This window comes from Oryctolagus cuniculus, chromosome 4 (assembly GCF_051225735.1).
Source record: "Oryctolagus cuniculus isolate XC-2025 breed Fujian yellow rabbit chromosome 4, ASM5122573v1, whole genome shotgun sequence".
NCBI lineage: Eukaryota > Metazoa > Chordata > Mammalia > Lagomorpha > Leporidae > Oryctolagus > Oryctolagus cuniculus.
The window spans coordinates 174,488,617-174,505,000 of NC_142870.1; the positions used below are offsets into that span (position 1 = coordinate 174,488,617).

General features: G+C 60.5%; 1 protein-coding gene across 5 annotated transcripts in view; it reads left to right on the top strand.

The window, feature by feature from the left end:
* XYLB (xylulokinase) overlaps window positions 1–16,384 on the top strand; it is a 49,497-nt gene that overhangs the window by 8,901 nt on the left and 24,212 nt on the right. For 4 of the 5 annotated variants that reach the window (XM_089331366.1, XM_070073043.2, XM_089331368.1 and 1 more), the window contains 8 exons: window positions 18–83; window positions 2,633–2,705; window positions 3,650–3,768; window positions 12,263–12,344; window positions 13,071–13,111; window positions 14,445–14,560; window positions 14,791–14,906; window positions 15,494–16,022. In XM_089331366.1, the coding sequence (XP_089187492.1) occupies window positions 18–83; window positions 2,633–2,705; window positions 3,650–3,768; window positions 12,263–12,344; window positions 13,071–13,111; window positions 14,445–14,560; window positions 14,791–14,906; window positions 15,494–15,627 (747 nt within the window). In that variant the 3' untranslated portion in view covers window positions 15,628–16,022. Of the gene's footprint in view, window positions 1–17; window positions 84–2,632; window positions 2,706–3,649; window positions 3,769–12,262; window positions 12,345–13,070; window positions 13,112–14,444; window positions 14,561–14,790; window positions 14,907–15,493; window positions 16,023–16,384 lie in introns of those variants that run through there. The other variant, XM_089331369.1, reaches the window with a different exon arrangement.

Consider the following 16,384-nt stretch of genomic DNA (forward strand, 5'->3'; position numbering starts at 1 on the left):
TCGCCGTCCTTTTCCAGCGTTTCACGGGAAACCAGATCGCCAAGATTCACCAGCAGAACCCCGAGGCCTACGCGCAGACCGAGGTGGGTTGAGACCGCGTGTGGGGGGGGGATCGAAAGTCAGGGAAGGGCTGCTGCTTCGTGCTCGCCTCTCGCGTGCACCTGTCTGCTGTGCGCGGCGAGAAGCACGCGTGGGCAGGCCTCCAGCTCTCCTCCTTCCCATGGTCGGGCTCTTGCAACAGAGGGGAGGAAAAGCAGACTGGTGGGAAAGAGAGGTCAGGAGCCCTCGAGGCCGGCAGGGCTGAGGTCAGGGGTCCTCGGTCTTCCTGAGGCCACCGAGAGGAGAGGTCTGGGTGTCCCTCGGGCTCTGTCCTCTGCCGCCTTCCTGGCTAGCGCGGGGTGGCCACTGGCAGCAGGTGGGCACGGCGTCCGTGGCTCCTTGGGGAGTGTGTAGGCCTGCACTGCGGGGCCCCGGGCGCAGCCCTTCCACCAGACTCAGCGTCACAAGATCGCAGCTTCGCTGCCAGCCGCACCTTTGCCGAAACCGAGCACCGAGACAGGGAGACGGCTCCGCCCCGGCTGCTGGTTTCCACCTTAGCAGGAAATGAGCAGCTCACGTCAAAGTGCTGGGGCCGGCATTGTGGCGTGGCGGGTGGAGCCTTCCCTGTGGGTGCTGGTTCGAGTCCACTTCCTATCCAGCTCTCTGCTAATGGCCTGGGAAAGCAATGGAGGGTGACCCAAGTGCTTGGCCCCTGCCACCCACGTAGGAGACCTGGCAGAAGCTCCTGGCTCCTGGCTTTGGCCTGGCCCAGCCCTGGTCAGTGCAGCCATCTGGGGACAGAACCAGTGGATGGAAGATTCTCTGTGTCTCTCCCTCTCTCTCTGTAACTCTGCCTTTCAGATAGATAAATCCCAAAACAGTGCCTTTCAAAAGAGTAAGATACGTGGTTTCTATTTTGACCTGTAGCTTTTATTTGTTTATTTGAGAGGCAGAGAGAGAGGTCTTCCATACGCTTGTTTATTACCTGAATGCCCGCAACAGTCAGGGCTGAGCCTGGGATCAGCCTGGGTCTCCCTCGTGGGTGACAGGGCTCCAGGCACTCCAGCTGTCACCTGCTATCTCAGGGTGCGTTAGCAGGAAGCTGCATTGAAGTGGAGCCGAGACTCAGATACGGGGATTCTGACTGGGACGTGGGCGACCGAAGCAGCCGCTTAGCGGCCGTGCCGACGCCCGCGGCCCAGAGTGCGTTCTGAAACCCGGACGTGAGCCTCCAGAAGTGTCCAGTCAGTGGTTCCAGGTGCGGCGTTAGTCGAGTGCGGGCCTTTGGCCGTGGAGGGGGGACCCTCCCCAGTTCTGTGTGTGCAACACAGCTGGCCTTATGGGGCGGGGAGGGGACAGCCTCGTGTCCGCTGGCCTGGGACCCGCGTCGCTCAGGGGAGCGTGGGCCCTCAGCCTGCTGGGCGCCGTGCTCGGAGGGGCGCCTTTTACTTGCACCCGGCCTGAGCTCCCCGAGTCCCGGGCCACGTGTGCACTTCCCTGTGGCTGTAGAGGAGGCCCGCAGGAGCGGAGGAAGGAAGGCGGGGCACGCCGGCCCCAGCGTGTGGAATGAGGAGCGGAATCGGCTCCCGCGTGGTTTCTTCCTGGGGCCTTGTTTTCTGTCTCGGCAGCGTCAGGGCCGGCGGAGCTGCTGGGAGCGCGTGCGCCCTGGGCTCGCCGTTCCAGCGGCTCTTCTGGGGTGCTGTCTGCTTGTGCCTGTTGCCCAGCTTGCGTGTGCATGAGCACACACACTTGGTCTGACTTAAAGCTCGTGTGTGTGCATGTGTGAGAGCACATGTTATGTGTACATTTGTGTGTGTGCATACATGTGTGCGTGTGCATTCTGTGTGCATGTGTTGTGTGTGCACGTGTGTGTTCATGTGTGTGCATCGCATGTCTGTATGTGTATGCTGGTATTTGTGCATATGCATGTGTGTGCATGTGTGTGCATGTCTATGCATGTGTGCATGTGTGAGAGCACATGTTATGTGTACATTTATGTGTGTGCATACATGTGTGCGTGTGCATGCATGTCTGTGTGCATGTGTGCATGTGTTGTGCATGCATGTGTGTGTTCATGTGTGTGCATTGCATGTCTGTATTGTGTTGATGTTTGTGCGTCTGTGCATACGTGCACACGTGTGTATGTGCACACGTGTGTTCATATGTGTGCATTGCATGTCAGTATATGTGTGCTGGTGTTTGTGCATATGCAGGTGTGTACATGTGTGCGTGTCTGTACGCACATGTGCATGTATTATGCGTGCACATGTGTGTAGTGTGCATGCTTGTGTGCACATGTGCATTGCATGTCCGTATGTGTGTGCTTGTGTTTGCATATGCATGCGTGTATATGTGTGTATGTCTGCATGTGTGCATGTGTTGTGTGTTCATGCATGCATGTGTGTTGCATGTGTGCTGGTGTTTGTGCATGTGTGTATACATGTGTGTGCATGTCTGCACGCATGTGTGCATTGCATGTCTGTATGTGTGTGCACATGCATGTGGGTATGCGTGTGTGTGCATGAGTGTGTGTGCGTGCAGAAGTGGACAGCAGCTCGGGAATGTGGAAGGAGCCGTCTCTTTTCTCTCACAGAGGATTTCTCTGGTCAGCAGCTTTGCCGCGTCCCTGTTCCTGGGCTCTTACTCCCCTACTGACTACAGCGACGGTAAGCTCCAGGCGCTGGCCCGCGGGTGGGGGCTGCTCCACCTGGGGGGTGCCAGGCCGGCAGGCCGCACCGACGGCACAGAAGGGAGCACGTTCCGTATCTGGCTGTGGGATAGATGAGCCCCCGGCGCTCGAGACCACACGTGTCTCTTTTCCTGTGTGTCTCGGTGGTCTCAGGAATGTGGGAGTGGCTTAGCTGGGTGGGGCCGGCCCAGGATCTCACGCGAGCTGTCTGGCCAGCGGGGGGCTGCCAGTGTCTGAAGGCGCCTCTGGGGCTGACGTCACACTCGGGATCCTGCGCACGACTCTGGCACGTGTGGGCCCCTCGAGGGCTGTCATGAATTTGGGGGGACAGGGAGCAGGGAGCCGCCTCGCGGGAGTGTCAGAGTCTTGTACCCTCCTGGTGGAAGGGCCGTCAGCGCTGCCTCTCCCTGCTGGCCACACAGTGCCGGGCTGGGGAGGGGGCGTCCCCAGCAGCCAAAGGCACCGTCTTGGAGCCCGGTTCCCCGGAGGAGCTGAATGCTGGAGATTAGGCTCACACCAGGTGTAGAATCAGGACGGAGAAAAAGCAGGCGGAAGCGGGAGGGCGCAGCGGGAGCCGGCCCTGCGGGGCGAGGCTCGGACGGAGCCGCCACGCCTTCTGGGAGTTCCCTGGGGCTGAGCGTCACGTGTGCCAGGAGGAGAGAAGAGTGGCTGAGGTTTTAGCGTCTCCCTGGAGGAGGAGAGGGGGTTTCTGCCGTAGCGGCCGTGGGCCCGCGGGCTGGGGCCTCATGCAGGCAGCGGCGGGGCCGCGTGATTGCCAACGCCCAGCTGGCTCTGGTCCCCTGGCCCCACAGACGCAGGCGTGTCGCAGAGCTTCCTGGCGGAGAGGCTCCGTGCTCTGCTGGGTTGTGCGCTTCACCAACACCTCAGGCTGTTTCCGTTGCCTCCTTCCTCCGCCCTCAGGCTCTGGAATGAATTTGCTGCAGATCCAGGAAAAGGTCTGGTCCCGGCCCTGCCTGGACGCCTGCGCGCCCCACCTGGAGGAGAAGCTGGGCCCGCCCGTGCCGTCGTGCTCCGTTGTGGTAGGTCGCTGCTGGGGTGGGGGCTGCTCGAGTGGGCGCTGGCAGCACACGTGCACACACGCACGCTCGTTAATGCACACACATTTACACACATGCACACACTCATTAACACACATGCACACGCACTCGCTAATGCACGCGCACGCACTCGTTAATGCACACACGTGCACACACACTTGGTAATACACATGCACACACGCATGTGCTCACACACCCGTTATTACACACGTGAGGTTTCTGGTATAGTCTGACAAGTGTTGGACACGAGTCTGACTGAGGCATCCAGTCAGTGCCTTGCACAGAGTAGGTGCTCAGGTGTCGGGGAAGGGTTGCAGGAGAGAATGCACGCAGGGCTTACCTTCAGGGCCTTGCTACCTTAGCTGAAACCTGAGGCAGGCGCCGACACTGTGGCGCAGCAGGTTAACACCCTGGCCTAAAGCTCTGGCATCCCATATGGGCGCTGGTTCGAGACCCTGCTGCTCCACTTCCAATCCAGCTCTCTGCTGTGGCCTGGGAAAGCAGTAGAAGATGGCCCACGTGCTTGGGGCCCTGCACCCGTGTGGGAGACCAGGAAGAAGCACCTGGCTCCTGGCTTCGGATTGACATAGTTCTGGCTGTTGTGGCCAACTGGGGAGTGAATCATCGGGTGAACATCTCTCTCTCTCTGCCTCTCCTCTCTCTATGCAACTTTGACTTTCAAATAAATAAATAAATAAATAAATCTTAAAAAAAAGAAAAGAAACCTGAGGCAGGCCATCTGGGGGTAAAATGGAGGGAAACACTGATGAGCCTGGCAGAGTCCGGGCCCTGGCACCCACCGCCTGCGACTGGATCCTGGCTCTCCTGTGCCTGGCTGTGTTTAATCTGTGCCTCGCTGCCTCATCTGGAACAATGGGGGTTGTACTGTCTCTCTATCAACCATTTTTTTTTTTTTGACAGGCAGAGTGGACAGTGAGAGAGAGAGACAGAGAGAAAGGTCTTCATTTTGCCGTTGGTTCACCCTCCAATGGCCGCCGTGGCCGGCGCGCTGCGGCCGGCGCACCGCGCTGATCCGATGGCAGGAGCCAGGAGCCAGGTGCTTTTCCTGGTCTCCCATGGGGTGCAGGGCCCAAGCACCTGGGCCATCCTCCACTGCACTCCCTGGCCACAGCAGAGGGCTGGCCTGGAAGAGGGGCAACCGGGACAGAATCCGGCGCCCCGACCGGGAATAGAACCGGGTGTGCCGGCGCCGCTAGGCGGAGGATTAGCCTAGTGAGCCGCGGCGCTGGCCTTAACCATTTTTTAAAAAATATTTCATTTATGTACTTGAGAGGTAGATTTACACAGAGAGAGGCAGAGAGAGAGAGAGAGAGAGAGAGAGAGGTCTTCCATCCACTGGTCCACTCCCCACATGGTTGCCATGGCCAGAGGTGGGCCGATCAGAAGCCAGGAGCCTGCAGCTTCATCTGGGTCTCCCACGTGGGTGCAGGGGCCCAAGGACTTGGGCCATCTTCTTCTGCTTTCCCAGGCCACAGCAGAGAGCTGGATCAGAAGTGGAGCAGCCGGGACTAGAACTGGCGCCCATACGGGAATTGGATGCCAGCACCACAAGCGGCAACTTTACCTACTTCACAATAGTGCCGGCCCCTGTCTATCAGTCTTTTTTTTTTTTTTTTTTTTTTTTTTAAGAATTATTTTTTTGACAGGCAGAGTGGACAGTGAGAGAGAGACAGAGAGAAAGGTTTTCCTTTGCCGTTGGTTCACCCTCCAATGGCCGCCGCGGCCAGCGCACTGTGGCTGGTGCACCGCACTGATCCGATGGCAGGAGCCAGGTACTAATCCTGGTCTCCCATGGGGTGCAGGGCCCAAGCACGTGGGCCATCCTCCACTGCACTCCCTGGCCACAGCAGAGAGCTGGCCTGGAAGAGGGGCAACCGGGACAGAATCCGGCGCCCCGACCGGGACTAGAACCCGGGGTGCTGGCGCCGCAAGGTGGAGGATTAGCCTAGTGAGCCATGGCGCCAGCCCTTAAGAATTATTTTTATTTACTTGAAAGAGTTACAGAGAGAGGTAGAGCCAAAGAGTGAGGGCGGTCTTCTGTTCTGCTGGTTTACTCCCCAAATGACTGCAATGGTCAGAACTGAGCTGACCCGAAGCCAGGAGCCAGGAGCTTCTCCCGGGTCTCCCACGTGGGTGCAGGGACCCAAGCACTTGGCCATCTTCTGCTTTCCCAGGCCATAGCAGAGAGCTGGATCAGAAGAGGAGCAGCCAGGACTAGAACCAGCGCCCATGTGGGATGCCGGCACTGCAGGCTGGGGCTTTAACCTGCTGCGCCACAGCACCAGCTCCACCTATCAATCAGTCTTAAACAGCCATTCTGCACATTTGTCATGTCAGGCTGTTCACACTACTTGCAAGCGTGCCCAGTCCCAGGTGTCAGTGTCATGCACACTCAGCATGAATGTGGCACCAGCCACTCGGAATGCCTGGACACTGGCTGTGCTTGCCCTGGTGAGCCTTGGTCGACCAGTGCTGGTCTCAGCTCTCCTGTGGGACAGTGTAGTAAAGACACCTGGGCCTTGTCCGTGGAGCCCTTGGGTGGGGTGCACCTGCCCCACAGCCAGAACAGCACAAGGAGCCGTGTGGACCAGAGCCGTGACGTGGAGGTGGGGCCTGTGTCGTCAGTAAGCTTGGCGGGGGCGGGGCGCTCTCATAACTGGGGTCCCAGCTGCGGGGCTTTCCTTGGAAGCTCCCCAAGGGCTCACGGCACCATGAGGCAGTGATCCGGGCCAGTGCTCCTGCCCCGAGTGCGACAGCACTGGACCCCGGCAGACCCCGTCTGCTCCTGGTGCAAGTCGGCAAAGCAGGGCCTTGCGTGGCCCCAGCGTGCTGTGGCACTGAGAGCCAGTGTTGTCCACCCGCGCTGAGCACGCCTGCTTCCCGGGAGGAGCCCGCGCAGTGCCAGCCGAGGGCTAAGGAACCGGAAAGGGCGGATCCTGAAACTGGTTTTTCTGCATCCAGGATGGGGAAGCCAAGCCCGAGCTGGGTTTCTGGGTTTTTGTTTTGTTTGCTTTTGTTTTTAAGATTTATCAATAGGGGCTGGTGCCGTGGCATAGTGAGTAAGGCCGCCGCCTGCGGTGCCAGCATCCCATACGCGCTCCACTTCTGATCCAGCTCCCTGCTAATGGGCCTGGGAAAGCAGTGGAAGATGGACCGAGTGTTTGGGCATTTATTTATTTGAAAGGCAAAGTGACAGAGAAAGAGAGAGAGAATCTTCCATCCACAATGGCCAGACCAAAGCCAGGAGCCTGGAACTCCATCCAGGTCTCCCATGTGGGTGCAGGGGCCCAAGTATGTGGGCCATCTTCCACTGCTTCCCCAGGTGCGTTAGCAGGGAGCTGGATTGCAAGGGGACCAGGCGGCACCGGAACCAGTGCTCCGCTGTGGGGTTCAGGCGGTGACTGAACCTGTCCACCTGACAGCAGCCCCGAGTTTCCCTGTTTCGAAGGCAGCCCCCAGGGGACTCCTCACTTCCCACAGGAAAGCGTTTGCACGTGTGTTGCATGGGACCCTCCCCTGCATCCTCCCAGCCCACAGCCCCTGTGGCTCCCCGCAGGTGTCACCCGGCCGCAGCCCTCCTGTCATGCGCTCCCTCACTGTCCATCCTGGGGTCCCTCTGAACCTCTTGTGCTCCCAGAACCAGGAGGCGTGGGGAGTTGCTGCCCCCGGGGCGCCCAGCAGCAGGCGAGGGAGCCTGTGGACGGTGGCCACTGCTGCTGCAGCCTGCAGGCCAGTCCCCCGCTGCCCAGAGCTGAGCGACTCACGGCGCCCACAGGCCAGCCTGCCCTCCTTCCTGTCCCCTCTTGGTGGCTGCCCACCGCCGCCGCCGCCTGGTTAAACCACCTGCATACAACCTGCTCCGGGCTCTGGTTTCCAGACAACCTCGGCGCTCACGAGGCAGAACTCCAGACCGTCACTGGGAAATCTGCCACTTCGCAAGATGGCCTTGTCTTTCTTCACTTGAGAGAGAGACGGAGGTCTTCCATCTGCTGGTTCACTCCCCAGATCCCTACAATGAGCAGGGCCGGGCTGAAGCCAGGAGACTGGAACTCCACCCACGTCTCCCGTGTGGGTGACAAGGACCTAGTTAGTTGAGCCATCACTGTTACCTACCCAGAATTGTAGCCGTAAGAAACACACCAGGGAGCCGTCACACAGAGTGATGGATCTGGGGAGGCCACCATGGCCGTGGCCCGCCGAGCAGGGGATGCGGATGTCTTTATCTTAGAGGGCAGTGAAAGTGCACGAGAGGAAGTTCTTGTCATCACACGTAGGGCAGGTGCAAGTCCACACGGGCAGACACACGCGGCAACGCCGCTGCACGCTGTGGTGATGAGGCAGACACCGTGGTGTGCCAGTGAAGCAGAGGGGCCTCTGTGCTTTAGGGTCTTGGCGTAGAAGTGAGACATGGTAAAGCCTTCTGAGGGGTGGGCATTTGCCGTAGCAGGTAAGCCGTGGGTCGGGCTGCCTGCGTCGGAGTGCTGGGGTTCGAGTCCTGGCTCCGCTCCTGATTGCAGCTTCCCCCTCACGTGCACGGTGGGAGGCAGCAGGGGTCACTCCAGGACGTGGGTCCACGCCCCCCACGTGACGGCCTGGGTTGAGTTTCTGGCGGCCAGCTTTGGCATGGCCTAGGCTCCCCCTTCATAACCACTAGGCTCTGCCTCTCATATGAATAAATATATTTTTTAAAAAATACTTGAGCTAGCCAGGGCGTTAGCTGATGGCATCACCCCCACCTGCCAGGGTCTGTCTCAGCAGGAAGTGGGAGTCGAGAGCCGGAGCCAGCATCAGAGCCCCGGGGCTCCAGTGTGGGCGTCCTAGAAGGCCTGCCACATTGTGTAGCTTCCTTTGTCAGTTCTCTCTCTCTTTGCTGTCAGGCAGTTGCTTTTTATTTTACTTGAAAGACAGACAGACAGACAGACAGACCTCCCATCTGCTGGATCATTCCCTAAACGCCCACAACAGCCAGGGCTGGGCCAGGGTGAAGCCTGGAGCCTGGAACTCCACCCAGGACTCCCATGTGGGTGGCAGGGGCCCAACGCTGGGCCATCGTCTGGGAGTGCATTAGCAGGAAGCTGAAATGGAGAGTGGAGGCAGGACTCGAACCCAGGCACTGCACTGTGGGACACAAGTGTCTGTTGGCAGCTGGATGGCTGCACCAATGCACCCCACCCCTTTATTTTAAACTTCTGGGCCTCATACCATCAGGGAAAGCAATGGGCTTCTCCCCCTTCATAACCGCTTTCTAAGAACGTGGGTCTGGCCTCTGCCCCGCCACCGCGTCTCGTGCAGGGTCGCTGCTCCTGGGCGAGTCCTCCTGCCTCACGCTGCCTTCCCGGTTCATGCCGTCTGCCCTGCGTGGCCAACTTGGTTTCCAACAGGTGCTGGGGGCGGAGTGTGTGTAAGGCCTCACCACTCCCACTCACCTGCCTTCAGGTGTTGTGGGGAGCAACTCGGACTAGACTGTTACTGGAATTGGGACTTATTCTATGCATCTGCTCTCTCACAATATGGCGCTGGGAGAGGAGGAAACAGCTTCTACACAGCTGCCTCCAGTTCAACCAATAAACAGCAGGACCTGCTCCTGATTGGAGGAGAGCAGCGTACTCGGCGTGTGGGTAGCAGAGTTGGGATTGGTGGAAGAGGACTATAAAGGAGGAGAGAGACAGCATGCACCAGGAACATCTATGAGGAACACCTGAGCAGCCCCCGAGAGAGCCGGCCGGCGGTGTGCCGCTCCCCTGCGGAAGTGGGGAAAGTGGCAGGGGGAACCGCCCTTCCACGGAGGTGGAAGGGACGGTAGCCAACCCGGGAAGAACCAGCAGCAAACCCGGGGAGGGCCGAGCAGACAAAAGAACAGTGCAGGGTCCTGTGTCGTTCCTCCACGACGAGGGGGCGCAACATAATGGTGCCGTGACTCGGATAGAAAACCTAGGAGGGAAGAAGCGGGAAGAAGTGGGAAAATACCAGAGAGAGAGACTAGCAAAGAGCCTAGGGAAAAGCCGGACGGAAAAGGTGCCGGAAGAAGCTATCGAAAGCCTAGGCATAGACTCGGATATGGACTGTGGGAAAGAAGTTAGGATTGGACGTTAGGATTGAAAGCGAAAGTGAAAGCTGGGAGAAATCTCTAAGGTCGAAAGCGAAAGTGAAACCTAGAAGAAACTTAGATATGGACTGTGGGGAGAAGCCAGGAGAAATGAGAGGGGAATGTTGTTGGAAGAAAAGTTAGGAAACATACCGGGTAGAGAAAAATATGTTAGGGAGGATGAAGCCGCGGGGGCAGGCTGAGGCGGAGACGTAAGCTAGGTTGGAATCCGTCAGATTAGCCCAGGGAGCAAAAGACGGGAAGCCAAACCGTAAGGCGGAGACGTGTAAGCTAGGTTGAATTCGCCAGGTTAGCCCGGGGAACTTAGACTGAATACCGGTGGCGGAAACGTGAGCTAGGCTGTGTGACTTGCGGAAGCCGCCGCGCGCAGAGCATGGGGCACGAACAGGGAGAGCGCACGGGGCGCGAGTAGGAAACGCGGGGCTAGCGCGAAGACCGTGGTGCGGGCGCGAAGGGCGCGGAGACCGCGGAGTGCGCGAAGCCAGAAAGCCGCGCAGATGAGAGAAGCGCGGGCTGAAGTGGTGCAGAGCCCGGAAGCCGCCACGGGGCGAGGCGCTGAGAAGCAGCCTCGGGGCGGGCACCGGGAAGCCGCGGGGATAAGAGAAACAGAAGTTTAGAAGTAAAATGAGAGAAATAAGAATGCTGGTAGATAGAAGTAAAATAGGAGAAATAGGAATGCCCAGAGGTAGAGAAATAGAGAAAAGTAAGGCCTCCCCACAGCACGGCAGTGAGAGAGCTTGGATTCGGTCTGCCTGATTAGTAAGACGATAAGCACCTGTGGGCGGCTGCAGGTCACCGAAGACAGGCACGTTATCAACACCAATAAGTCTCCCCACAATACGGCAGTGAGAAGGCTCGGATTCGGTTTGCCTGATTGGTAGGGCTTGTAAGCACCTGCAGGCAGTTCTAGCAGAGCAGAGCATGCGCTGCAGGGCACCGAACACAGGCACACATCAGCGCCTAAAAACCTCCTCACAACATGGCGAAGAGAGGACCCAGATTCGGTTTGCCTGATTGATAGGGCTTGTAAGCACCTGTGGGCAACTCTAGCAAGCAGAGCAGAGTGTGTGCCACGGGGCACCAAAGACAGGCGCGTATCAACGCAAAAAATAAAAAGAAAGGGGGATCTGTGGGGAGCAACTCGGACTAGACTAAGTTACTGGAATTAAGACTTATTCTGTGCATCTGCTCTCTCACAATATGGCGCTGGGAGAGGAGGAAACAGCTTCTACACAGCTGCCTCCAGTTCAACCAATAAACAGCAGGACCTGCTCCTGATTGGAGGAGAGCAGCGTACTCGGCGTGTGGGTAGCAGAGTTGGGATTGGTGGAAGAGGACTATAAAGGAGGAGAGAGACAACAGGCACCAGGAAGATCTATCTGAAGGAACACCTGTGCAGCCCCCGAGAGAGCCGGCCGGCGGTGTGCCGCTCCCCTGCGGAAGTGGGGAAAGTGGCAGGGGGAACCGCCCTTCCACGGAGGTGGAAGGGACGGTAGCCAACCCGGGAAGAACCAGCAGCAAACCCGGGGAGGGCCGAGCAGACAAAAGAACAGTGCAGGGTCCTGTGTCGTTCCTCCACGACGAGGGGGCGCAACATAATGGTGCCGTGACTCGGATAGGAAACCTAGGCAGGGTTTAGTGTTGCTCCTCCACGAAGAGGGGGAGCGACATAATGGTGCCGTGACTCGGATACGAAGCCTAGGCAGGGTTCAGTGTCGTTCCTCCATGAAGAGGGGGAGCGACAGGGTGTCCCGTTACCGTTCTGTTTTTCTATGCTGCGTCCAGCATGTGGAGCAGCCGGTACACGATGGAGTTCCAGTTTCCTTGAATCTCAAATTCAAGTGGTCTGGGGCGGGCGCTGTGGCACAGCGGCTAAACCGCCTCTTGGGACACGCACAGCCCTTGTCAGAGCGCCCGCCTGAGTCCTGGCTGCTCCACCTCTGACCATTCCCTGCTGACGCGTCTGGGAAAGCAGCGGAGGATGGCCCAAGTCCTCGTGTCCCTGCTACCCACGAGGGAGACACATGGAGCTCCTGGCTCCTGACTCCTGCCTGGCCCAGCCCTGGCTCTTGTGGGCACTCAGGGAGGGAACCAGCAGATGGGAGATTTCTTTCTGTGTCTGTCTGTCTGTCCCTCTGTTGCTCTGCCTTCAAGCAGATGAAAATAAATCAGTCTTTCGTGACGAATCTGTGGTCCCAGAGAAGATCCCGTGCTCCGGGTCCGGACTGCGCAGCTCCTCCGGCCGTCGTGGGCAGGGGGCCAGGCCCGGTTTGCGACAGGGGCTCAGTGGCGGCCTGGGTCCCCAGGCACCGATCTCCCCTCAGCCACGTACCTGCTCTTTCTCCTCAGGGAGCCGTGTCTTCCTACTACGTGCAGCGCTACGGGTTTTCTCCAGGGTGCAAAGTGGTCGCCTTCACCGGCGACAACCCAGGTGAGTGGCCTGAGGGACCTCTCTCCCGAGGTGGCCCGGCTGGGGCCTTGTGGACTTCAGGGAATTCCAGGTTGGGCTCTGGTGAAGCCTTCCTGGGGTGCCCCCGCCCAACTCCGTGTGTCTGTCCCGCCCCGGCCCTGATGCCCCACGGAGGGAGCTGGCCAGCAGGTTAAAGGAGGCCCCAAGGAGGCAGTGTTTTCCTGCAGGCTCGTCAGAACGGTCCCCGGTCCCCTGCTTCTGCTTGGGCTGGGGCAGTGTGCCGTGTCCCGAGGTGGGGCGGCCACTGCGCAGCGTCTGGTGGTCAGGTGGCAGGTGGGGTTCCGGGCCCCAGGGTCCTGAACCTCCCTGGCAGTGTTTGGGGGCCCTCCCCCCACGGCTCCAAGACCGAGTGAGCCCCTGCTGTGACCAGGCCTTTGTCCAGCACTGGGGTGCATCAGTGACCGAGGCCCGGGGCAGACAGTGAGCTCAGCCTTGACCCCGTCCTTGGCGTCCACCTGGCCTTCAGTTTCTCTGCACTCCCTCCCCGGGTAGTGGTGAGGGTTTGGGATCCTCTTAGGGAAGACTTCCCGGCCCAGGCAGAGGTCCTGACCCTGGAGGTCTTGCCTTGGGGCCACCGCCGAGCGTGGGGTGGGGTAGGGTGGGGCGGTGCTCCTGTCTTGGGGACGCTGGTTTGCTTTGTGGCCCTCACGTGCCTGCGGCTGACCAGCAGCTGCCCTCTCTTCTCAGCCTCGCTGGCAGGCATGAAGCTGGAGGAAGGGGACATTGCGGTAAGCTGACCTCCCACCGGAAGCGCTTGTGCCTGCCTTTCTGCCCCTGGAGACCGGGGTGCCGGCTCTCAGCAGCACCTTTGCTCCTGTCGGGGGGACACACAGGTCCTGCTGGACAGCGCCAGTCCTGTAGGGGAGGTGGGGGGACACACAGGTCCTGCTGGACAGCGCCAGTCCTGTAGGGGGGGTGGGGGACACACAGGTCCTGCTGGACAGCACCAGTCCTGTAGGGGAAGGGGGGACACACAAGTCCTGTTGGACAGCACCAGTCCTGTAGGGGAGGGGGACACACAGAGGTCCTGCTGGACAGCACCAGTCCTGTAGCGGGGGGGACACACAGGTCCTGCTGGACAGCACCAGTCCTGTAGGGGTGGGGGGGACACACAGGTCCTGCTGGACAGCACCAGTCCTGTAGGGGAGGTGGGGGACACACAGGTCCTGCTGGACAGCACCAGTCCTGTAGGGGTGGTGGGGACACACAGGTCCTGCTGGACAGCGCCAGTCCTGTAGGGGAGGTGGGGGACACACAGGTCCTGCTGGACAGCGCCAGTCCTGTAGGGGTGGGGGGGACACACAGGTCCTGCTGGACAGCGCCAGTCCTGAGGGGTGGGGGACACACAGGTCCTGCTGGACAGCGCCAGTCCTGTAGGGGAGGTGGGGGACACAGGTCCTGCTGGACAGTGCCAGTCCTGTAGGGGAGGTGGGGGACACAGGTCCTGCTGGACAGCGCCAGTCCTGTAGGGGTGGGGGGGACACAGGTCCTGCTGGACAGCGCCAGTCCTGTAGGGGAGGGGGGACACACAGGTCCTGCTGGACAGCACCAGTCCTGTAGCGGGGGGGACACACAGGTCCTGCTGGACAGCACCAGTCCTGTAGGGGTGGTGGTGGGGACACAGAGGTCCTGCTGGACAGCGCCAGTCCTGTAGGGGGGGTGGGGGACACACAGGTCCTGCTGGACAGCACCAGTCCTGTGGGGGGTGGGGGGACACACAGGTCCTGCTGGACAGCGCCAGTCCTGTAGGGGTGGTGATTCAGGGGTGGAGGTGGGGCTCGGCCGTGAGCTCCCGGGTTCGAGCAGTTAGATGCAGCCCGAGCCTCTGCTTAGAGGGGAAGTCTCTGGGCAGCAGCCCTCACCTGCAGCCTGTGGTGGGTTCCGGGACGTCGGCACAGGGCTCCGTGCCTGGGGGCTGATGCTGGCTCAGCGCGTGTCAGGTCCGCAGGGCGCGGAGTGAAGCGATGGGTCTGGGGGCGGCCGGGCGGGCCGTGCTGGCTGGCAGCGGGGAGCCTGGGCGGGCAGGGCTGGCGGCACCTCGCCTCTGCGCTCCGTCCCCAGGTCAGCCTGGGCACCAGCGACACCCTGTTCCTGTGGCTCCGCGAGCCCACACCTGCTCTGGAAGGCCACATCTTCTGCAACCCGGTTGACCCCCGGCACTACATGGCCCTCTTGTGGTAAGCCTGGCTGCGCTGGCACCGCTCCCTGTGTGGGGAGGGGCTGCAGGACGGGGCGTGGTGTGCAGAGCGCAGCCCCCGTCTGCCTGGCGCCTGGGGTTTGGGCACCTGCTGTGGGGTTGTGGTTCAGCCTGACCTGCAGCGCCTCCTGCTGGACTGTCCGGAAACTCCTGGGTCCAGGCTGCAGGCCTGGCTCCCCCCCTCAGCTGTGTGCCCCGCCCCTGCTGCAGCTTTAAGAATGGCTCCCTGATGAGAGAGAAGATCCGCGACGAGTCCGCCTCCTGTTCCTGGAGCGAGTTCTCCAGGGCCCTGGGGTCCACGGAGATGGGGAACGGTGGACAGCTAGGTAGGCTGTCGACTGATGCCCGGGCCCGGGAGGAGGCGCAGCTGGCTCCTGGAGGGGACGGCTGGGGCCAGGGGGGCGGGAGAGGAGGCGCCCCTGGCACCCCGGGTTCTAGTGAGGGTCCTAGGTGGGCACAGCCACGTGTGCTGAGCCCTCGGCGTCCCAGCTGCCGGCACCAGAGGTGGCAGCCTCCTCCCTGGTGTGTCCCTGCACGCAGCTGTCTGCCCCAGACGCACGGCCGTGCGAGGAGTCCTGGCAGCCTCCTGGCGGCCCTCCGAGCTAGACTGTGTGCCTCCCCCTCCGAGCCTGGGTCGAGTCTAAGGACTGGGGGCGGGTTGGGGGCAGCCGTGCATGGTCCGGTGGTCCGGGCTGCTAGGTGAGAGTGGGAGGAGCCGTGGGGGCGGCTGGGGGCAGCCGCAGCTGTGTGGGAGCCCAGGCCTGCCTGTGCCCTCTGTCCTGTGGAGGGATGAGGAGAGGAGGGTACGCTCGGGCCCCCCGGTGGGGGCTGGGGGGTGGGGACGCAGCACACGGCGAGTAGCCGATCTGTGTGTGTGGTCACCAACGGCTCCTCTCGTCCTGGTTTGTTTCAGGCTTCTATTTTGATGTCATGGAGATCACCCCGGACGTCATCGGCCGTTACAGGTTCAATGCCGATGGCCGCGAGGTGCGTGTGTGTGGGGCCCGCCCCGGGCACTGCTGGCCCCTTCTCTGGGTGCGACATTGAGCGCTGCCTAGAAACGTGTGTGCAGAGACTTCCCTCATTCACTCCTGGTGCTGTGGTTCATGCTTTTTTTAAAAAAAAAAAATTAGGCCGGCGCTGCGGCTCACTAGGCTAATCCTCTGCCTTGCGGCGCCAGCACACCGGGTTCTAGTCCCGGTCGGGGTGCCGGATTCTGTCCCGGTTGCCCCTCTTCCAGGGCAGCTCTCTGCTGTGGCCAGGGAGTGCAGTGGAGGATGGCCCAAGTGCTTGGGTCCTGCACCCCATGGGAGACCAGGATAAGTACCTGGCTCCTGCCATCAGATCAGTGCGGTGCACCGGCCGCAGCGGCCATTGGAGGGTGAACCAACGGCAAAGGAAGACCTTTCTCTCTGTCTCTCTCACTGTCCACTCTGCCTGTCAAAAAAAAAAATTATTTATTTGAAAAGCAGAGTTACAGAGAGGGAGAGTCAGAGAGCGAGAGGGAGAGAGAGACCCTCCATCGCTGGTTCACTCCCCAAATGGCCAAAATGGGCAGGGCTGAGCCAGGCTGAAGCCACAAGCCCAGAACTCCATCCTGATCTCCTGTGTAGGTGCAGGGGCCCAACTGACCAGGCCATCTTCTGCTGCTTTCCCAGGCCATTAGCTGGGAGCTGGATCAGAAGTAGAGCAGCTGGGACTCGAACCAGCGCTCATGGGATGCCGGTGCTACAGGCGGCTTTACCCACTAGGCCACAGTGTCGTCCCCGCTCCCGCCACACACACCTGTCTTCTTTTGTGCAGG